The 24,162-nt window shown below is 38.0% G+C and overlaps 1 protein-coding gene across 9 annotated transcripts in view; it reads right to left on the bottom strand.

The window, feature by feature from the left end:
• Positions 1-24,162, bottom strand: part of PPFIA2 (PTPRF interacting protein alpha 2) — a 655,361-nt gene that overhangs the window by 87,494 nt on the left and 543,705 nt on the right. For all 9 annotated transcript variants that reach the window (XM_050934433.1, XM_050934482.1, XM_050934424.1 and 6 more), the window contains 5 exons: positions 24,089-24,151; positions 21,825-21,916; positions 13,822-13,957; positions 12,947-13,167; positions 1,262-1,499 (listed from right to left, as the gene is read on the bottom strand). In XM_050934433.1, the coding sequence (XP_050790390.1) occupies positions 1,262-1,499; positions 12,947-13,167; positions 13,822-13,957; positions 21,825-21,916; positions 24,089-24,151 (750 nt within the window). The remainder of the gene's footprint in view (positions 1-1,261; positions 1,500-12,946; positions 13,168-13,821; positions 13,958-21,824; positions 21,917-24,088; positions 24,152-24,162) is intronic.

A 24,162-nucleotide genomic window follows, 5' to 3' on the forward strand; every position in this document is an offset into this window, starting at 1 on the left:
TATCATCTGCAAACTTTATAAGTGTTCTCTCTATGCCATTATTGAAATCTTTTATGAAGATACTGCACAGAACCAGACCCAGGACAGATGACTTAGGACCCCACTCAATATGCTCTTCCAGCTTGACTATGAACCATTGATGACTAATCTTTGAGTAGTTTTCCAACCAGTTGAGCACCCACCTTACAGGAGGTTTGTCTTGGCTAGTTTGTTTATGAGACGGTCATATGAGACAGTATCAAAAGCCTTACTAACATTGATATATATCACATTTCCTGCTTCCCTTCTATCCACAAGCTTGTTACCATATCAGAGGAGGATATTAGGTTGGTTTGATAATGATTTGTTCTTGCAAATCCATGCTGACTGTTACTTATCACCTTATTATCTTCTGGGTGATTACAAATGATTGATTATTTGCGCCATTATCTTTTTGGGTATTGAAGTTAAGCTGACTGGTCTGTAACTCCCTGGGTTGTCCTTATTCCCTCTTTTTATATAAGTACTACATTTCCCCTTTTCCAGCCATCTGGGATCTGTGCTGTCCTCCACAAGTTCTCAAAGATAATCATTAATGGCTTAGAGATTTCTTCAACCAATTCTTTAAGGATGTAGTTCATCAGGACCTGCTGATTTGAAGACATCTTCCCTGTCCAGGTAATTCGTAACTTGTTCTTTTCCTATTTTAGCCTCAGATCCTACCCCATTTACACTGACGTTCACTATGTTAGTTGTGATCACTGCTAACCTTTTTGATGAAAGATGAAACAAAAAAGGCATTTAACGCTTAGGCCACTATGATGTTTTCTGTTATTGTCTCTCGCTTCTCACTGAGTAATGTTCTTGGTCTTCTTCTTGCTGCCAATGTATTTGTAAAAAAAAATGCTTGTTACCCTTTATTTTCCTAGGTAGTTTAATCTTGTTTTGTGCTTTAGCTTTTATAATATTGTTCTTGTGGGTTTTTTTATATTTATCCTTTGTAATTTGATCTACTTTCCTCTTTTTAGTATGACCCTTTTTTGAGTTACAGGTCACTGAAGATCCTGGTTAAACCACCAGGTCTTTTACCATATTCCCTATCTTTCCTATGCATTGGCATAGTTTGCTATGGTGCATATGCAGAGACAACAAAATATGGACAAAACAAATTCTACAAGGGAGTAGACAAGGCTTGGTAAGGACTAGGCAAACAGCAAAAACAATTTGATCAGTTTATTTTAATAAATATCATGCTCAAAACTGCCATCACACATTTCCTTACCAGTGTCATGACTCCCATGCGATCCATTTCTCTGGCTGGACTGCGTGGGGTGAGTTTAGGGGTTGAGTGCCCACTAGGAGGAGAAGAGCTTGCAAGCGATGAAGCTGTCACTGATCCAGTGATAGATGTACCTGGGTGAACTCTAGCCAGATTCAAGCCTTCTAGACTGACGCTAGCTACTCTGTTCTCAATTTCTTCAGCACGCAATTCTGTTGATTCTTTTTCTTCCTGAATTAACCTTTGGGAGTGAGAAAGCATATGATAATATTCTGGTCAGTGTCAGCTACATAAGGGACGTTTCAGGCTCTAACAGCAACTTCACTTCTTTGAATAGCTGAGTATGAACTTGCCTTTGCAGAAGTTTTATGTGCGTAGATGTGAGTAAACCCGTAACAGTTTGATAAACGTTAGAGGAACAAAACTGTATTAACTGTATTCATAGTTAAGGCTGCTAATATACAATTTAACTACAGAAACAGTTTGGGTAAAATTTCAAAAGGTCATCTACTACAGCACCATTAGTGAGCTTCTAAAATACAGGCACACATACTTCTGCATACACTTTGAAGGTTCAAAAATGTGCTAGCAGACTTGATAAACTCTAATATTTGCAAGTATTAGAATCCGCACCTGCAAAACCTATTGGACCCATATTCTAAGTGCTGATCTAACAGGAAATCAAACAAGAGGATGTGTGAAGTTGCTCTCACTGCATATAACACTAACTTGTTTTATGTATTTAAGCTTCATATTTTAGCATTTATGTTATGTTATTTTTTTTACTGTCTAAAGTTGGTAGCATTTTCCCAGTGATATTCTAAAACCAGTATGACTAATTTATAGCATTATAATTAACTTTTAGTGCTAAGTCTGGATTCCACTCTGCTAAGGATATCCTTTGGCTTTTCAAGTGGTGTGGGCTGCCGAAGGCAACACACATTGGGTGATCTTCTGTGTCAGTAGCATATATGTCTAGTGCTTCTTTAACTATGTTGAGTAAAAAGAACAAGAGAGCTCATCACTTCTATTACTGTGCTATTCCATATAGACATCAATCTGCAATATGCAGGAACTCCAACAATTTCCACTGGTTTCCACTCAGAGGGATCCCAAAGACCTTCAGCATGGCTCTTGAGGATATCTTTGCCTGCTGTCAGGGAGTAAGAGCAATAAGAACTATAAGGCAGGAAGGCAGATAGTTCTTACCAACAGAGAAACATGACAAAGAATAAATAGGAGACACAACTTAGCATTCAACATTGTGTTTCACCTAACATTCTCAGAAAAGCTTCTTTCCTCATTTCCTGAGTGTGGTCTGGTTACTTGCTAGTGTTTAATTCCATCTCCTTCCCACTGAAATGATTTCCTCAGTATTAGCAGGGCAGATGCTCCAAACAAAATCCAAATTCCTGTAGTGTAGGCCCTGGTCTAATAAATAAATGTGCTAGCATGTAGGCTGCACCCACATGAACTCCCAACAGATCCCTCAATCTGATCCCCAGGGTAAGTTAGAGCAACTCTGAGGTTGACGGCCAACTGACTAGGACCCAAGGGGCTATTCTGTCAGACAAGAGATACCCCAGACAGGACCCTTGCAGTGGGCATAGTGACTCTGTGCACCCAAGGTTTCCTCTAGGCAGAAGAATCCTCAGCGAAATAGATCTATCAGCTGTAGAGTTGCTTTGTGACACCAGAAAGTCACAAAGCAGCCAGAGCAGGGGACAGTAACTGCCCTAGAGACATTAGGTTTTCTCTAGACAGTGTATAAAAAAAGGGATGACTCACTACAGGGCCCATCTGTTTCTGAATGAATTTCACTACATAATGTACAAAAGTGCACTCATTTATGAATAGTTTGTCCTTTCTTCATCCTCATCTGCCCTCTCAGTCACATATCGTCAAAACAATCACACATTTTCATAAAGGAGGAAAGGAGGAGGTATTAGTATATCTAGAGGCAGAAAGAGCAGATGAAAGAATTGTGCAAGATAAAAAGATGGGATCAGAGAAGACAGACGCTCCTTAAGTTTTGAAATAGAGACAAACAAGCTGCCTCACAGATATCTACAGTGTGGTTTTCCCTTCTCTTGTGCATGTTAGTAATAATGCTTTAGTGGAACATGTCTTATTTGGAAATGGGAAACAGTATTTTTGATGATCTATAATGCAATCAGCTATCTCCAAAATGCAAAAGCTATTATAAGAATCTTCTGAAAGGAAACACTCTATTTGATATTTAAAATATATATATATATACTAGGGTTAAAAAATTAATCACAATTAATCTCGCTTAATCATGATGTTAAACAATAATAAAATACCATTTATTTAAACATTTTGGATGTTTTCTACATTTCCAAATATATTGATTTCAATTACAACAAAGAATACAAAGTGTAAAGCGCTCATTTATATTTATTTTTGATTACTGAGACTACAAGTCCACTCAGTCTTACTTCAGCCAATCACTCAAACAAGTTTGTTTACATTTGCAGGAGATAATGCTGCCAGCTTTTTGTTGACAGTGTCACCTGAGAACAGGCGTTTGTATGGCACTGTTGCAGCTGGCATTGCAAGAAATTTACATGCCAGATGTGCTAAAGATTCATATGTCCTTTCATGCTTCAACCACCATTTCGGGGGACATGCGTCCATGCTGATGACGAGTTCTGCTCTATAATGATCCAAAGCAGAGCGGACCGATGCATGTTCATTTTCATCATCTGAGTCAGCTGTTGCTAGCAGAAGGTTGATTTTCTTTTTCGATGGTTTGGATTCTGTAGTTTCTGCATTGGTGAGTCACTCTTTTAAAACTTCTGAAAGCATGCTCCACACCTCATCCCTCTCAGATTTTGGACAGCACTTCAGATTCTTAAACCTTGTGTCAAGTGTTGTATCAATCTTTAGAAATCTCACTTTGGTACCTTTTTGTGTTTTGTCAAAACTGGTGTGAAAGTGTTCTTAACATGAACATGTACTGGGTCATCATCTGAGACTGCTATAACATTAAATATATGGCAGAATGTGGGTAAAACAGAACAGGAGACATACAATTCTCTCCCAAGGAGTTCAGTTACAAATTTAATTAACACATTATTTTTTTAAAGAGCGTCATCAGCATGGAAGCACGTCCTCTGGAATGGTGGCCGAAGCATGAAGGGGCATACGAATGTTTAGCATATCTGGCATGTAAATACCTTGCAATGCCAGCTACAAAAGTGTCATACAAATGCCTGTTCTCACTTTCAGGTGACATTGTAAATAAAAAGCAGCCAGCATTATCTCCTGTAAATGTACATAAATTCCTTTGTCTTAGCGATTGGCTGAACAAGAAGTACGACTGAGTGGAGTTTTAGGCTCTAAAGTTTTACATTGTTTTCTTTTTGAGTGCAGTTATGTAACAAAAAAAAATCTATATTTGAAAGTTACACCTTCATGATAAAGAGATTGCACTTCAGTACTTGTGTGAGGTGAACTGAAAAATACTATTTCTTTTCGTTATCATTTTTACAGTGAAAATATTTGTAATCCAAAATAATAATATAAAGTGAGCACTGTATGCTTTGTAATCTGTGTTGAAACAGAAATCAATACATTTGAAAATGTAGAAAAAACATCCAAAATTATTTAATAAATTTCAACTGGAATTTTATTGTTTAATAGTGTGATTAATCATGATTAATTTTTAAAATTGCAATTAATTTTTTGAGTTAACTGCAATTAATTGACAGCCCTAAAATGTACCCTACTCATTTTGTTTTATTGTGTAAAACACATCTAATGCAGTTCCACTTCATGTGTTCTGAGTGTATGGTCTCCAGATAAAACTCAGAATATTCCATGGAATTTGGAGACACACTGCATTTTTGGATAAAATGTAAAATCATGACAGACTTCAGGGATACTGTATCTGTAGAGATCACAAAAAGGAGCTAACAGAAAAGGAAGCACACACCGTTGAATGTCTGTTGTACTATTTTATCTTACATATGGAATATGAATTTGCCACTAAGAGAAAACCTGAGAATTTCAGACAAAAATTTGCTCTCTCTCTTTTATCATCAAACCGGACACGGGGGAATAAAAAGTGTAGACACTCAAAACTATGTTATATGTCTTAAAAATCTATAAGTTTTATGGAAAAAAAAAGAATTACAAAAAAAGCTGCAAATGACAAGTTAAGGGATCCCTGCAATCACAATTTCCTGCTATCACACAATCTTTCATCACTCATCATAACCCTACCCCAATTTACACTTCCACCCAACCTAAACTTTGCCCTCTCTGTGTTCATTTGTGAGGAAACTTTGCTGTTGGCTCTACATACTTGTTTTTCATGTTGTTTCCTACACCTGTAGAATAGACTTCAAAAGGAACATAGTTCCATGTTACATTAAATTATATTAAAGTTCTATCAATTCACAGAATCATAGAATATCAGGGTTGGAAGGGACCTCAGGAGGTCATCTAGTCCAACCCCCTGCTCAAAGCAGGACCTATTCCCAAGTAAATTATCCCAGCCAGGGCTTTCTCAAGCCTGACCTTAAAAACCTCTAAGGAGATTCCAACACCTCCCTAGGTAACCCATTCCAGTGCTTCACCACTCTCCGAGTGAAAAAGTTTGTCCTAATATCCAAGCTAAACCTCCCCCACTGCAACCTGAGACCATTACTCCTTGTTCTGTCATCAGGTACCACTGAGAACAGTCTAGATCCATCCTCTTTGGAACCCCCTTTCAGGTAGTTGAAAGCAGCAATCAAATCCCCCCTCATTCTCTTCTGCAGACTAAACAATCGCAGTTCCCTCAGCCTCTCCTCATAAGTCATGTGCTCTAACCCCCTAATCATTTTTGTTGCCCTCCGCTGGACTCATTCCAATTGTTCCACATCCTTCTTGTAGGGTGGAGCCCAAGACTGGACACACTACTCCAGAGGAGGCCTCACCAATGTCAAATAGAGGGGAATGATCACGTCCCTCAATCTGCTGGCAATGACCCTACTTATACAGCCCAAAATGCCATTAGCCTTCTTGGCAACAAGGGCACACTATCGACTCATAACCAGCTTCTTGTCCACTGTAACCCCTAGGTCCTTTTCTGCAGAACTGCTGCCTAGCCATTCGGTCCCTAGTCTGTAGCAATGCATGGGATTCTTCCATCCTAAGTGCAGGACTCTGCACTTGTTCTCATTGAACCTCATCAGGTTTCACTGTGGTAAGTAGATCTAATTTGTCTCATTGTGGTAAGTCGATGTAAATAAATCCCCACTGGTGTTATGAAATGTGTTGGTTACATTGGGCTGGAGTCTCCTGTCTGCCGGGGGCAAGGGGAGAGCATGAGGTAGGTAGGGGATGCAGAGCCTGAGTCAGGAGAAGGGAGGGGGCTATGTCTGCAGAGGGGAGGAGAGGAAGAAACATGGCAGAGCATGATGCTCTGTTGGTGAAAAATCTTCTGCCAGCAGTTTAAGTTAAAGCTTCCCCTCCCACCATATTTTAAAATTTACAATGTGGCCAAGAAACTAAGATCAGCTACTCTCATCCCTCTTCTGCATTGCATCTGAGCTCAGGCTGGGCACAGTGGAGAACTCAGTCCACTCTATTTAGGCTTATGTAACTTTGCCAATTTGTCTTTCTGACTACATTAATTATTGTCATCAGCAAACATGTTAAGTCCCCCATCATCCAACAGTAATGTTGTAGTATAACACAAGACAACCAAGAAACAAAATACTGTGTCCTGCCATTTTAAGGCATAAACTCCTCTGGACAGTGTTCCTCACTCTGGCCCACCAGAGAGAGGGCTTACCACAGCCTTGTCAAAAAAAGAAAAAGAGACAGACAAAGGGATAGCTGGTCTCAGATGGAGGAAAAGCCAAACATCCATTTATAGAAACATAGAATACCTGGGCTGGAAGGGACCTCAGGAGGTCATCTAGTCCAACCCCTTGCTCAGAGCAGGACCAACCCCCAGACAGATTTTTGCTCTAGATCTCTAAATGGCCCTCTCAAGCATTGAACTCACAACTCTGAGTTTAGCTGTGTTAGCAAGATTGTCAGTTTCTCTGTTCCAGTGTTCCTTGTCTGAGCCTGGGAGCTTCCTATGCCTATTTCCTCCTCAGGCTGGGAAGAGAGGAAAAGGGAGAGTCCCCTCCCCATTGCCTTTCCTTTACATCCTTGCTCTAATCATCCCCTATTTAATCCCTCTGCTGCCTACCTTAGTGGGGCACAAGTATGCCCACATACTGGATCTGTGTTTGATATGTCCTTGTAATTCCTTCATTTGCCCTCTCTCTCCAGAAAACCAAAACTAAGGGGCACTTCCCCTCAAACGAGGCCAATGAAACAAAACAAATGCAGTTTGTAAGTCAAGCCAAAAATAAGTCTGAAAAGTATTTTCCAAAAAAATCTGACAAAGAACCTTTTTAATCACCGGAATTGTAAAACTCCTGTTTCTATTTTTTTTTCCAAACTAGTCAGGAAAAAAAAACACCTACCCTGGGATAAGATGTGGTTTATGAAATTTTAGGAGGGTTTGTTTCTTTATTGGAAAGATAGGCCAGCGATTCTTGAAAAATTGAATTTATCATGAGAAACTAGCTTTAACCTTAACTTCCACCATATAATAGGAAATTTACGGATCTTTCTGCTAGAACAAGAGAAAACACTCAAACCAAATTTTCTGTTTTATCCTCACAAACTAATGAGAAAGAAATATTTGTCTATGAAGGTTGTTGCATTTTGTTTCACTGGAAAATGGGATGCAGGATTTACTCATTCTTGTGGCAAAATAACACTTTTACTGTTAACCAATTTGATGTTCATGCACAGGGCCCAAATACTGCCCTAGGTTGCTCCCACTGTGTTCTTTAATCATAGTTTATAAACTACATACTGCTTCCATTTACTTTACTATGCCCCATAATTATATATTCACGGAGCAAAAATATCCAGTTGTGAATTGCAGTAATATGTGAATATAAAAGATGGCGGGCTGAGGATTTAGCGTGAAATGTGAAAATAGAGACGTTATAATGAAAGGAGCCATAATGCCTAAAGTATAAAAGAAGCTAAAAGATCCCCTACTGACATCAATCTTCTTGCCTGAAATCCATTTAAAAATTGCCATAAAAGATCTATAGTATTTTCTGAACTGATATCTCATGAAAGATCTAATGTAGGTCATATTCTGGGAATTAAAATAATCTTTTCCATGTTATTAATAAATCTAAATTTTAGATCAGTTTGGATAAAACAGATGATCACCCTGTTACATAAGACATATTGCATGAATGAAAAACATCTTATCTAAGAGTATAGCAGTAGGGATATATTACTGATCACCTGACTAGGATAGTGATAGTGACTATGAAATCCTCAGGCAGAGTAGAGAGGCTATTAAAAGAAAAAACTCAATAATAATAATGGGGGATTTCAATTACCCCCATATTGACTGGGTACATGCCACCTCAGGACGGAAGCAGAGATAAAGTTTCTTGACACTTTAAATGACTGCTTCTTGGAGCAGCTGGTCCTGGAACCCACCAGAGGAGAAGCAATTCTTGATTTAGTTCCAAGTGGAGCACAGGATCTGGTCCAAGAGGTGAATATAGCTGGAGCACTTGGTAATAGTGACCATAATATAATTAAATTTAATATCCTTGTGGCAGGAAAAACACCACAGTGGCCCAACACTGTAGCATTTAATTTCAGAAAGGGGAACTACACAAAAGTAAGGAGATTAAACAGAAATTAAAGGGTACAGCACCAAAAGTGAAATCTTGGCAAGCTGCCTGGAAACTTTTTAAAGACACCATAATAGAGGCGCAACGTAAATATAAACCCCAAATTAAAAATCACAGTAAGAGAACCAAAAAAGAGACACTGTGGCTAAACAACAAAGTAAAAGAAACAGTGAGAGGAAAAAAAGGCATCCTTTAAAAAGTGGAAGTTAAATCCTAGTGAGGAAAATAGAAAAGAGCATAAATACTGACAAATGAAATGTAAAAATATAATTAATGGCCGACAAAGAATTTGAGGAACAGTTTGCCAAAGACTCAAAAAGTAATAGCAATATTTTTAAGTATATCAGGTGCAGGAAGCCTGCTAAACAACCAGTGGGGCCACTGGATGATCGAGGTGCTAAAGGAGCACTCAAGGACGATAAGGCCATTGTGGAAAAACTAAATGAATTCTTTGCATCGGTCTTCACAGTTGAGGATGTGAGGGAGATTCCCAAATCTGAGCCATTCTTTTTAGGTAACAAATCTGAGGAACTGTCCCAGATTGAGGTGTCATTAGAGAAGGTTTTGGAAGAAATTGATAAACTAAATAGTAATAAGTCACCAGGACCAAATGGTATTCACCCAAGAGTTCTGAAGGAACTCAAATGTGAAATTGCAGAACTACTAATTGTGTAGTCTGTAACCTATCATTTAAATCAGCTTCTGACCAGAAGACTAGAGGATAGCTAATGTGAAGCCAATTTTTAAAAAGGGCTCCAGAGGTGATCCTGGCAATTACAGGCCTGTAAGCCTGACTTCAGTACTGGGCAAACTGGTTGAAACTATAATAAAGAACCATATTGTCAGACATATAGATGAACATAATTTGTTGAGGAAGAGTCAACATGGTTTTAGTAAAGGGAAATCATGCCTCACTAATCTATTAGAATTCTTTGAGGGGGTCAACAACCATGTGGACCAAGGGGATCCAGTGGATATAGTGTACTTAGATTTTTCAGAAAGCCTTTGACAAGGTCCCTCTCCAAAGGCTCTTATGCAAAGTAATCTCCCACAGGATAAGAGGGAAGGTGGTCTATGGATTGGTAACTGGTTAAAAGATGGGAAACAAAGGGTAGGAATAAATGGTCAGCTTTCAGAGTGGAGAGAGGTAAATAGTGGTGTCCCCCAGGGGTCTGTTCTGGGACCAGTCCTATTCAACATATTCATAAATGATCTAGAAAAAAGGGTAAACAGGTGGCAAAATTTGCAGATTATACAAAATTACTAAAGATAGTTAAGACCCAGGCAGACTGCGAAGAGCCACAATAGGATCTCTAAAAACTGGGTGACTGGGCAAAAAAATGGCAGATGAAATTTACTGTTGATAAATGCGAAGTAATGCATACTGGAAAGCATAATCCCAACTATACATATAACACGCTGGGGTTTAAAGTAGCTGTTACCATTCAAGAAAGAGATCTTGGAGTCATTGTGGATAGTTCTCTGAAAACATCCACTCAATGTGCAGTGGCAGTCAAAAAAGTGAACAGAATGCTGGGAATAATTAAGAAAGGGATAGATAATAGGACAGAAAATATCAAGCTGCCTCTATATAAATAAATGGTACACCCACATCTTGTATACTGTTTGCAGATGTGCTCACCCTATCTCAAAAAAGATATATTGGATTGGAAATGGTTCAGAAAAGGGCAACAAAAATGATTAGGGGTATGGAATGACTTCTGTATGAGGAGAGATTAATAAAACTGGGACTTTTCATCTTGGAAAAGAGACTTTTAAGAGGAGATATGATTTAGGTCTATAAAATCATAACTGGTATAGAGAAAGTAGATGTGGAAGTGTTGTTTACTGCTTCTCATAACACAAGAACTAGGGGTCACCAAATGAAATTAATAGGCAGCAGGTTTAAAACAAATAAAAGGAAGTATTTCTTCACATAATGCACAGTCAACCCAGTCAACACAACCAAATCCTTGCCAGAGGATGTTGCGAAGGTCAAGAACCATAACAGGGTTCACAAAGAACTAGATAAATTAATGGAGGATAGGTCCATTAATGGCTATTAGCCAGGATGGGCAAGAATGGTGTCCCTAGTCTCTGTCAGACGTTGGGAATGAACGACAGGGGATGGATCATTTGAGGATTACCTGTTCTATTCATTTCTTTTGGGGCACCTGGCACTGGTCACTGTCAGATAACAGGATACTGAGCTAGATGGACCCTTGGTCTAACCCAGAAGGGCCATTCTTATGTTCTTAAGAGGGTGATCATTTCTTGGTGGACTCTCCTGACTGAATAAATCCATGAAATTTACAAAAGGGAATATGAAAGTAACTAATCTGACCATTGGTTATAGATGTATCTTTACAAACCAATTTTTTGATGAGAATCACTCATGCTTTAGGGCATCGACAGATAATGTATGTGTGTGTGGGGAGGGGAATAAAGAATTTTCTTCTCTCAGTCAATCTACAATACTACAAAAATAACTCAGTGTGTTATGTTTTCTCTCTCTTTTTTGCTTTCCTCTAAAACATCAGGTCCTAGTTATTGCTAGAGGCAGGACGCAAGACTAGATGGATCAATGATCTTATTCAGCATGACATAAATCCTATCTATCTACATTACCTACAGATATGTTCTCTTCTCCAACCCCCCATTATATCAGATAATTGCTTCTTAAAAGGTCAACACTTTAATTTTGTAAAAAGTAAAGATATTTGTTTAACCTATAACCTATTGTGAGGGTCCTGATTCCCTTGTAATAAAAGAAAACATGAATAAAATTCCTTTGTTTCCGTATACTGGGAATATGCTATTTTAGCAAGATTTAAACCTTACAATAGCAAAATTTTCCATTGGCCTTTTATCTTGACAGAAATGCTGTGAAACAGATTTTAGAAAATTGAAGCATAATTCTATATGAATCAAATGGAGACATGTTGGGAGTCCCAAATACTCAATTACAGTGAAAAATAAGTGGCCTCAACCCACCCTAGAATGGAAAAGTTTTTAAAGTAATTTTAAAACATGCTCAAGAGTATATATTACACTGGGCACTATTCTTTCAAGGCTACCTTACATAAAGAGAAAGGCTTGAGGAAAAACTAGCACAAGGTAAAGGGTTTACTTCAAACTATTCTCCACCTGATTACTAAATAGTACGGTAACCTACTGGTACGACCTGGACATTGATGCATTAATGATATCTCTTTCATCTATTTCCTCAGAACTGGGAGGTAATAAATGGATGTTCTAAAGAAAACATGATCAATTTATCATGCAATCTTTTAAAATCTACCTTTTTTGACAAAACAGGTAAACTGTGGTTCTGCTGCGAAAAGTGCATCCTTGAGTTCAATGTTTACTGCCTCTCAATAATTCCAGATGAAATAAGTGCAGTTTAATACATTGAGGTTTTTTTTCCTTGTCTTTGAGCCTTATAACTCGGTCTGGGATATGAACCTCATACTGAATTCCTTTCTGCTTTCATATCATTCTTAGTAACCCAGATTCATATGAGGTGTATTACAGGTGTGACTACCTGCAGAAACCATGCATATCACTGAATTCAAATCTTCATTAATGGTAATATTCATTAATGGTAGAATGGGCACATACAAATCTTGAAAAGAAGGCCTATGAATAAACGTCTATCAGAAAGCTTCCCTTTGTTAGTGTGCCCTAAAATAGCTTCTTCTAAAGAGCTAACTATTTCTCTTCCCCTGGCATGTTCTTCGCAAGCTCCATGTTTAAGAAAGGAAATTGCTATCATTACTTCCACTACAGTATATATTCTTGTACATAAACACATACATTCCACAGATACTGCCCTGGAATGTATGAGTAGGGCTCCCATTGCAGTCTACGGAAGCTGATCCTGAGCAAAATGAGGAAGATTGAGCTATGACCAGAAAACACATTGCAGTTGGTTGATGTTAGGTACCTTATTTCTTTGTTGATTGCATCTAGTTGCTCCTGAAGCATCATGGCCAGAGTCTGGGCATCTGAATGCCCACTTGGTGACAGAAGATCCATGGAGCTAAAAATAGTTTCTCTATCGTCGTCATCAATATCAGACATTTCGGTGTCACTTTCAAATGGGTGGCTGCTCAAGACTCCAATCTGCTGAGTTCTGTTCCACTCATGATCCCCAAGAGATTTCACCTAAGCAAAAATTTACAAAATGCATATTGTGTAGTCTAAGAAACTATTTCAAAATTAGCTTGCTGGAAAATGGAAAACATGAAGTATTAACATTTTAAAATACTGGCTCCGTGATTATTAATCCCTTTCTTATTTGTAACAACATTAATGATAGATTTATTTGATAGGAATAAAGATGCTGTAAAGTTCTTTCATATGGTTTCTACTGCAGTTCAGCATTAACGAAGGAAGAGATTTTCAAAGGGTGTCGTCCAGTTAGGTTTCCAACTCCCACTGCACTTGAATATCTCCCTCTGCGCTATTAGTGTTGGTTGCTATACGGTAGTGGATGTACTTGTAGATTTGCATGGAAAAATCCTATTGTTTGCTGAGAAAATGACACAATTTGTAACCCCATCGAGTATCTTCTACAAACACTGAGATATACTGTCATATCCCAGTATCGAGATTTCAATTGTTAACATGAACTATTCATACCATATGCAATAAAAAGAAGATATCCTATAAGCTGTCAGCAAACTAGTTAGTTAAAGCACTTTTGCAGTGCATTATTTATGCCAGTGTTTAATGCTGTCATTGTTTAGGAATACATTGAAATATTGCATGCAAAAAAGCTTGCAGTGTTTCACAAGTGAAAACAATTCAATGGTTAACCTTTGGTTCATCTCTCCGGACCCCCATACGACCTCTTCTGGGTCGCCTTATCACTTTAGTTGACCTGTAGTCGGATTGACTATCAACCAAGGAACCCACAGAATACCTCAGTTCTGTTGACGTGTCAAGGTGAGATCTGAAAAAGGATTGAGGCAGAGATAATAGGTAAATTCAAATAACAATAATGATAATACAGTGCCTTTCATTCTAGGGTCTCAGACCTTTATTGACATTAATTCATTAAGCCTTGCAAGAGAAACTACACTGGGAACACAATTCAGTGAACATTTTCTAAACATATTGTGGGATAATAAAGGAAATAAATCTTGACCCTTTTTATATTAAAGAATTAAATAACAAACCACAACAGGCCAGATCTGCAGCTAGTGCAAATTGGCAGAGCTCCAATGAAGTCAATCAGCAGAGTCGGGTTAACATTAAGCATTTTTGCATATCCCACCCTAAACACTTCTGTAGTATTACTTTTCTGTGCAAGCAATTGTTGCCATGATAATGTTATGTTATCATGAATGAAAAGAAAGATGAATCAATCTGCTTATTAAGACATGCTCTACATTATGATAATGTTAGTCAACTTCTCAATGATATAAAGGTTTATGGTTTGATTGGAATGCTACATATCTGGTACTATGTTAATAGATTAAACTAATACAACTGATACAGCCTAAGAATCTTGGCTTCCACAAGTGTGTTTGGGGCATGACTCTGGCTTTTAAACCATTGGCTGCATTGCAAGGCTGGGGATGAGGATGGTCTAAGCTTCAGGACAACAATGGAAGAATTGTGGCTGCCAGTCAGAATTCTTCCTAGTTTTCCTAGGGGTGTGTGAATGCTAGAGTGGAAACACTGTCACTCATTGATGCAATGCGGCATTCCCTTCCTGCCCCACATCAGTTTTGCTGGTTGGTGGGGACTGTGGGGGAAGGAAACAGACTATGTTCCCCTTCCTTGACTCTTTTCAGGAGGTTAGTACCCGTGACAGAACTAACCTAGGGCAGTGCTTGTACCTCCCAGATCTGTCACAGTTGCTGCTCGTGGTGGGAAATAAGGGGAGTGAAATCTCCATGCACCCTCTGAGCATTCTTGAACAGTCATGAAGATTTGGCCACATTTTGGCCTTAGTAAAAGGATGCATTTGGCATGATAACATTAGAGAAATGGAATGTAACGTTACAAATATTGTAGTGATGATATTTCATCAGTATCGAAGTACAACACATTATTACTACTTATTTGTTTGTTTATGGTATCTCCTAAAGATGTGCTAGTAGCCTTCCAGGCGGACAGGAAGGAATGGTCTGTGCTCTCTGGAACTGGCAGTCTGAAGACAGACAGAAAGCAGTTAGGGGGAAAGGGTAGATCATCTTTGTGTTTGTTTTAGCATGTGGCAAATATACTATTGCATCTGTCATCTTTCATTGTACTAAGCTGAATGGAGAAAAGAGAATGGTTAAGAAAAGTAAGTCGTTACTCCTACACAGAAGGATTTTTTTAAAAAATGATATATATGTTATAAATAACAACAGTGAACTGAGAATGTTATCTGACTACTTGCATTTCTGTAGTAGTCAAGAAAGTTACTCTATCTAGAATGCACATGAAAAATATACCTCCATATTTAAATTTTAATTCCTTTCAAACTGGAAAAAAAAAGCTTGTGGTCATCTTCTTAAAAGGTTCACAGCAAGGTTAATAATCAGTTTTCAAGAAACAAAACAGGATTTTTATCCCTAAAAATATTTCCTTCTGCTTAGTGGAAGAATGTTGCCCAAGAAATTAATGGCTTTAATCTTTAGAGATGAAAACTGTCTAAGTAAAGGTATGACTGATTTCCAAAATGAAGGCAATCATTCAGAAAATCAAATCACATTTATACTAAAATCATAGAATATCAAGGTTGGAAGAGACTTCAGGAGGTCATCTAGTCCAACCCCCTGCCCAAAGCAGGACCAACCACAACCCCATCCCGGCCAGGGCTTTGTCAAGCCAGGCCTTAAAACCTCTAAGAATGAAGATTCCGCCACCTCCCTAGGTAACCCATTCCAATAATCTATAATATCTGTAAAATCTATAATACTATTAGAATATTAATGTAATCCACACTTCCCCATTCCAGATATGTATTCTATAAATAGATTTCAACAGATGTTCACTTTCACCACAGGATCACTTATTTTGAACTAAAATAAATTGTTGCCTAGAAGAATGAGGCATTAGCCTAAATTTTAGCACCACCACATTAGTCAGAAAGTGAGAGCAACTGGTACTGTTAAAATGCAACCACCTGATGGCTGTTCAGTGACATAGGACCATTAACTGCATCTCCAGTGAGCATGGAGTGCAGAATCAGAGTCGGGGTGATCTCATTTGGAATTCCTAGTATGGAACACAACTGAGGTTATTAACAGCTTCTCCAGAGAGATCAGAAACATGGAGACAGGACTGTCTTCTTAAATCCAGAGATAGATCCTTCTCTAGCAGGAAAAAGGTAAATTGGCTGTATGATGTGGGGAAGCTTGTTTGCTAAAAGGCTAATATTGCATGAGGTATTACTACTCTGTTGGAAGGAAGAAACTGTTCCTCAAGATTTTAAAGATGCTCGTTTCATCCAACTCTACAAAAACAAAGGAGACAGAAGTGACTGTAAAAGCCACAGAGCTACATCTTAACATCGTGAGAAAAATCTTAAGCTGTATTCTTTTACCTAGACTTCAAACTTCAGCTGAGAATAATCTATCCTGAGAGCCAATGTGGCCTCTGCTAGGGAAGGCCCAGCATAGATATGGTCTTCTCTGGAAGACAACTGCAGGAAAAGTGCAGAGAGAAGCGTAGTCCACTGTACATGGCTTCTATAGATTTAACAAAAGCCTTGGACATGAAGAAGTTGGTCTGAAGAAGCTTGTGTGACGTTGCACTCTATATGATTATGTGAAAGTATGCTGATGAGTGCGAACGTAATGTAACTAAAATATGCGTCATGCAAAAGGTCTCTTCTAAGGTGTCATTACAAAGCTTATAATCTACTGAGTGTGGTCATTTTATTTGTATAAATGTATCACTCTTGTATCTGAAACTAGAAATATAAAATATAACTTGCAGGGCCTATTGTAATTATGCAAAGTGTGGGCCATTAACAGTGGTTTGGAATCTTGATGGTTCCCATTAACCAGGACAATTGACTGTAGATGGATCTGTTTTACTCGTAAGTTTTCCTGTATACGTGTGCGCTGGGAAGTGGGTAATGGAGTCTTACAGTGACATGTGATCATGTCACTTGAACTGGAATCCATCTTTAACCTGGTGCTTTTCCACTGAGGAGGAGGGGGTGGGAACCCAGAAAGGGACAAAGGATTCCCGCCCTATGCAAAAGATATATAAGTGGGTGGAAGAGAACAAAGGGGGCAGCCATCATGAGAAATCCCCTAGCTACAAGCTGAGCTGGAACAAGGGCTGTACCAGGGGAAAGGATTGTGCCCAGACTAGGAAGGAGTCCAGTCTGTGAAAGAAACTTATTGAAACATCTCTGAGGGTGAGATCTTATCTGTACTCAGTTCTATTACTCTACTAGGCTTAGACTTGCGTGTTTTATTTTATTTTGTTTGGTAATTCACTTTGTTCTGTCTGTTACTACTTGGAACCATTTAAATCCTACTGTCTGTATTTAATAAAATCACTTTTTACTTATTAATTAACCCAGAGTACGTATTAATACTGGGGGGGGGGATGAGAGCTGTGCATATCTCTCTATCAGTATTATAGAGGGAGAATAATTTATGAGTTTACCCTGTGTAAGTTTATACAGGGTAAAATAGATTTATTTGGGGTTTGGACAGGAACACTTCTGTAAACTGCTTTCAGTTAAGTCTGCAGCTTTGGGGCATGTGGTTCAGACCCAGGGTCTGTGTTGGAGCAGACTGAAGTGTCTGGCTTAACAGGACAGGGTGCTGGAGTCCCAGGCTGGCAGGGAAAGCAGGGGCAGAAGAGTTGTGGCACATCGGTTGGTAGTTCCCAAGGGAGTTTCTGTGATCCAACCGGTCAGAGCTTGGTTGTCCACCTATATTGCTAAACCTTGTGAAATTCTTACACAATGGCCTGAAAGCAACTGTAATGTACAAAAACCAAGAGTCTAACTCATTTAACATCAACAATGGAGTGAAGCAGGGTTGCGTACTGGCTCCTACGTTATTAAATACTTTTTTACTTCTCATTCCTGCTTCAACATGCGTCCCATGATATTGGAGAGGATGTCTATCTTAGCTCTGGACATGATGGAGGTTTCTTTAATATTGCAAGGTTCAGAGCCAAGATGAAGGTGAAGGAGACCATCATAAGGGATCTATTGTTTGCAGATGATGCAGCGCTTGTGGCTCACAGTGTTGATGCCCTACAGTATCTTATTACCAAGTTCTCTGATTCATGCAAAATCTTTAGCCCAGCAATACATGTGAAGAAGACTTTTATCATGCACCAAGTCTCTTCAAAACCAGTTCCAGATATCATCTTACATGGTATTCGTTTGGATGGTATTGACCAATTTTGCTACCTTAGCTCTACTGTCACCAGCATTGTAGATCTTTTTGCTAAGCTCACTAGTAGAATTGGCAAATCATCCAGGAACTTTTCAAGACAAAGCCTGGAACAATAACAAATTGTCAACTAAGTGAAAATCCGTATTTATGTGAAATGTGTTTTATCCACTCTTCTATATGGCTCAGAAACATGGATGACTTATGCCAAACATACCAAAAGATTAAACAGCTTTTATATCAGATGCTTGCTTCGAGTAAGATGGCAAGACAGGGTGACAAATGTGGAACTGCTAAATCGTGCTGATATGTCATTCATGGGAACATTGATTAGTAAGAAAAGACTCAGGTGGCTTGGACGTGTCAAGTGAATGCCAGAATACAGGATCCCAAAGAGCGTGTTGTGCTCATGAAGGGTCTAGAAAGAGGCAGACTGCTGCATAGATTTTGGGATGCTTGTAAAGATGACTTAAGTATCCTTTGGAGTCTCTCTGAATGATTGGGAAAGGAGAGCGGAATGCCGCTCTGGTTGGCGGAGACAGCTTGTAGATGGAGTGAAGTGTTGCAAGGCAGACTGGATCAAGATTTGTGATGACTGGCATCTGAGGAGGAAAGAATCTGCTGCTTGGATTCAGAGCACTGCTAGAGTGTGAGTGTGCCCTACCTGAGGCCAGGACTGTTACTCGCGCATCAAAGAACTCATCGGCACATACATCATGCTCTGTAAAGACCAATAGTGCCATTTATTACATGTACTGTGCCAATTCTGTGAACAACAAATCAAGGTTCATTGTCCAAAGCTGCCAATATGGTACCTTTAACCAACAATAAATATTCTACAGCAAGACAAAAAGGAAGACAGATACCATATACTCTGAAGTATGAAATAAGAGCCATAAACAATTACAGAGACATATGTTGGAAAATATGTCTTAGGGTTTAGTTCCTAGGTACAATGTATGTCAGATCCCTACAGTCATAAATGCCGAGTCTCCTATTTTTTTTCCTTCATAAATCATAATGTGCAAGTAGATTTTGTGCGTGAGCTGGTAAATATTAGTGACAACCTTGAAAAGCTGTTATAACCTGTGTGGATGTTCCTATAATAAAAAATCCTTGTTGTTTTGAGTACTTCAGAATAGTTTGATTTTAGTTTCAAATGAACTAACTTCTTAGTGTGTTAAGTCAGAAATGGTTATTCTAAACGTAATGCAAGGAAAATGAAAATTAAATCAATGATGTGATTTGCATTCCATTTCCCAAACATATTTATGTTTAAAATTAAATTTGAATTGAACATACAACTTTGAAATAAAATTACTAATTACAAACTATGAGAATGACTTATTAATTCTTCCAGAGCACAAACTATAAATAATTTCAAAAGCTTCATATTCCTAATGTAAATTGAAAAATTCAAGATAATACGCTGCAAACATACTGTGGGCTGTTTTGCACACACCCATCAGGGTATTCAGTGTGAATTTCTGTGTAGTCTCTTTTTGGAGGCTCTTGAAAATCCTTATGGTTCAACGGAAATTGTGCCTGGAAGACACATGCACAGTTAGGACCTTCTAAATTATGACTGAGTGCATGACTTACAGTAGTGGGATGTGAATGCATTCACCCTTTAGGTGTATGTGTCTGAAAAACGTGGCACCCATTCTGAATTAGGTCAGAGAGTGTACACAATGCCTGTCAGCTCTGAAATGTGATGGCAGACAGTAGGAGGTAGCCCAGATTCCAGTCTCCAGCCAGTAGACATTCATCTACTGTCCAGCCTCATAAAGTCACATAAGCCCATGTTGTATCCTCCTTGTTGAAAGACCAGCCTATATAATGAAGATGTGATTTTGGGATGAGTTCTCCTCTCTCCATTCCTGAGAGGTGGAAGAATTCAAGTACAAGCGGAGGGATCTCAGCATCAGGAATTAGCTGTATTACCCACACTCAGCGAAGAGTTCCAGCAGCAGCAGCTTTGTAAGTGTGGGAATAGGGATCAGGAAGTAAACAATTTTAGAATGCACTGCTGAATTCTCAGGGCACAGCTGTAAGGCAGCTCACGAAGCTCAGACAGCACCTAGCCACCAGCTATGAGGATGTGTTCACAGAAGCCAGCAAGGCAGTGAGTGACAAGAAAATAAGACTGCTGTTCCCCCATGATGGTGAGAGGTCGCAGGTAAGCAGCTACACCTGAGGTAGTAACCATTGTGCCAGGTGCTGAGATTTGTCCAGCAGTTCTCTCCATTTAAGCAGATACGTGGTTTTCTACTCTAGAAAAACAAATAGTATCACTATGAAGTGCTTCATACAGCTTGACACAGAGCGTATGTTGCAATTAAATACTGTTGCTCAGTTCTACACTGCTTGTGTAGCAGTTTCCCCATCTCTGAAATGGGGGTTATACTTACCAGTTTCATAGCGGTGTTGCTAGGCTGAATTATGGTTTAATGTCTATAAAGCACTCTGAGATCCTCATGAGAAAGGCGCTATATAAAACTTGTGTGTGTGTGTGTCCACATAACTCAAGTTTCAAAAGAAAAAAAGTGAGAAACCGTTATAACAATTAACAAGCTTACATTAATTTATATTTCTCATTATATATCAAATAAACACAGCATAAATAAAATAAAATAAAGGATATAAGAAAGTAAAAAAAAAGAGTTTAAAACAAGCATTGAGCAATGTCTCTCAGAAACATGAGGATGTATAGTAGCTTATGCAGGCAAATATAACAGCATTCAAGGAAAAATAACTTGACAGATTACATTTTCCTCAATTTAGTTTTGTACCATGTGTTTTGGCTGACAAATCCTAAACTTTAACATATTAAGCTTACTCGTCATGAAATGAAGGCAGGAGAAACAAGTGTGAATTTTATTTTAAAGAACATCTTTGGACAGAAAGGAAAATTATTCTATTATTCTATAACCACAGCAATAGCTTTCCCAAATAATTTATCTTCAGCTATCAGTAGCACACAAGATTTGTATTAAAAAAGCTCATGTTTCATTATTAGTTAGTTCCTGATCCTTCAACAAACTTTGGCATACAGATCATTGTGCCTGTGAGGAATTCTGCTGAATTTTGCCTGCACAATAAGCTGAAGGATCAGGGCCTTACTATATGCACTAAGCAAAACCTTGTTAACTCTCACTTAAGGGAAAAATAACAGTTAGATATAATTGTTGGCATATGACTCTAAACTTGTTAATCAATTGTAGTGTTAAACTTGGCAACTGGAATTCAAAATTTGATTCTGATCTTAGCAATATGGGAATACATACTCACTTATGTTAGGTCCCAGCTATATTATGAAAAATAATCAAAAGGGACAATTGTAACCATTGAACAGCTAACTTAAAAAAAAATGTTTTTAATGTGTATTGAAAACACATCCTTGTTATAAAGTCTTGAACAATCTTTACATGTTGTCTTGAAGTTCAATTACTTTACCTAGACAATGTAGGTTCAATTAAGGAGCCTGCCCTTATTTTCAACTGGTCAAGTTCAGATCTCAGTTTGTCAATTTCTTCTGACAATCTTTCCTGAAAAAAGGAGAAGTGTTATTAAGAGGAGTTGTACTGAATATAAAACTGTAAAAGAATTGGTTACTGACTTCTAAAATAGTAAATAAATTCAGCCATAGTCTCCTTTTGATGATCCCATGCAAATGCCATTACTGTTAATAATGCCTGTGCATTGAGAGAAGGCTGTTTAGTACTCCTCACTATTTCCTCACAAGCTGGAAGGAACTTTCTGAAGGGCTCATGCCTGAAAATTACACTTTTTTAACGCAACTTGTGTTAGAAAAGAAGATACTAAAACAATAGTTTAGGGCTGAAAAGGCAATGTAAACACCATTTATCATGGATGATGACTTGAAAGAAGCACTAATAGCAAAATTAGGCTGATACAAAGAATGCTGAGGAATGCGCTTCCAAAAATATGTGGAATGGTGGTATATGATGCTGCCATTGCTAGAAATGATTATTACCAACCAACCAAGTAATGAATAACTTGCAAACCAGGTAAGACCATGATTCAAGCCCGTGTTTTAAGTCCATCTCTCTTCAGCCCTTAAGTATTTAATTTTAAGCATGTAGTTAAGTCTCACTGATTTATGGTTCCAATTCAGCAAGGTACCTAAGTACACACCTAGCTTTATGCTTGTGAGTAATCTCCTTCTTTAAAGATACGCAGAGGTTTAAATGTCTTGCTGAATTGGGGCCTTAAGGCTCAATCTTGTGAGCTGGTGAGACCCCCTATGAGGTGCTCAGAAACCTCAATTTCCAGCAATGCCAATAGACATGAAGGATGCTAATCACCACTTTGCACTTCTCAAAACTGGCCAAATTTTGAACACACACAGTTATAACAGTTGCTAGATAAAAGAGGTAGGCTTCTATAGTTTTGGGATTTTTAACATAAAACAATTCAGCTTTCTTCTGTTATAATAATGAATTTCTAAAAATAATTAAAACAAAGCAAGGAATTGGAAAATTAATAAAATTGTAAATATAAATATATATATACAGCTGCCACATTCCTAACCCAAAATTAAGTGGCAACAGATATTTTAAATATTTTTGTAATAGTGTCAAGTATCAGATAATATGTGTATGTGTAGATAGTGTATTACATATAAAGGTAATATCATTATTATTTACATTATGCTATTACCTAGTGGCCCAATTTTGCAAGGAGCTGTACACATACATAATAGACAGTTCTTGGTCCAAAGAGCTCACAGTCTGAACAGACAGGACAAATAGTGGCTGAAAGGAAGATTTATTATCCCATTTTACACATGGGGAACTGAGGCACAGAGACATTAAGTACTTGCCCAAGGTCACACAGCAAATTTGTTTCAATCAGGAATTGAATCACAATCTCCTGAGCTCTAGTTCAGTGCCTTAACCACAAAATCTCCCTGCCTCTCTACAAAATTACTTATGGTAAAATAACAATAAATTTAAACAGATATTTTCTCTTGCCATTTTCCTCACTTCATGTTCATTTTGGGTGTCATATGGTAATAGTTATTTTCCCCTTAGGAACAAGTGCAGCAGTATTTTTTCCATTCCACACTATATATTTTAAGTTAATTGGACACAATGCAAAAATACTTTCTGTATAAATCTAAAGGTGGATGTATTTTTGTGTTCTACTGCCTTTAAGGCAAGCATATCTTTAAAATAAAACTAAAAACATTTATATTAATTTGACTGATTCACTAAACCAGTGTTTTGTTGTTAAATTGCCCTGAACTCAGAAAGGCACCTTTCAGCTATGGTTAGTATAATTTAACTGCACCTGTTACAGTAAATGTATCAAATCAAATAATTATTTTCTTAACTAAAGATGTATAACTATTTACATGAAAATCTCTGTCTTTTTAAGAACTACAATTTGTATGGTGAAATCCTGGTCCCACTGAAGTGAATTCTCTTCAGTGGGGCCAGGATTTCAACCATAAACTATATTTTTAGGAGCATTTTTATATAGCATCAATTTCTAGCTTAAGCAACTGGCTTGGTAAAGAAGCATCTACTCCAGGATCCTCAGGAGTATTTTCCTGCTATTTGATTAATTTCCAGGGGCCACTTTGAGACATTAAGTACACTATAAACATATTTTTTCATATTCAAATAATATCAAATGATTTTTCTAAAATAAAACAATGAGATTACAGATAAAATAGGAGAGTTATATAGTACCTTGTCATGTAAAGATTCTTCCAAGTTCTTCCTGAAACTTTCAGATTCCTGAATTAAAACATTCTAGGAGAGAG

This window comes from Gopherus flavomarginatus, chromosome 1, assembly GCF_025201925.1.
Source record: "Gopherus flavomarginatus isolate rGopFla2 chromosome 1, rGopFla2.mat.asm, whole genome shotgun sequence".
In the NCBI taxonomy this organism is placed as follows: Eukaryota; Metazoa; Chordata; order Testudines; family Testudinidae; genus Gopherus; species Gopherus flavomarginatus.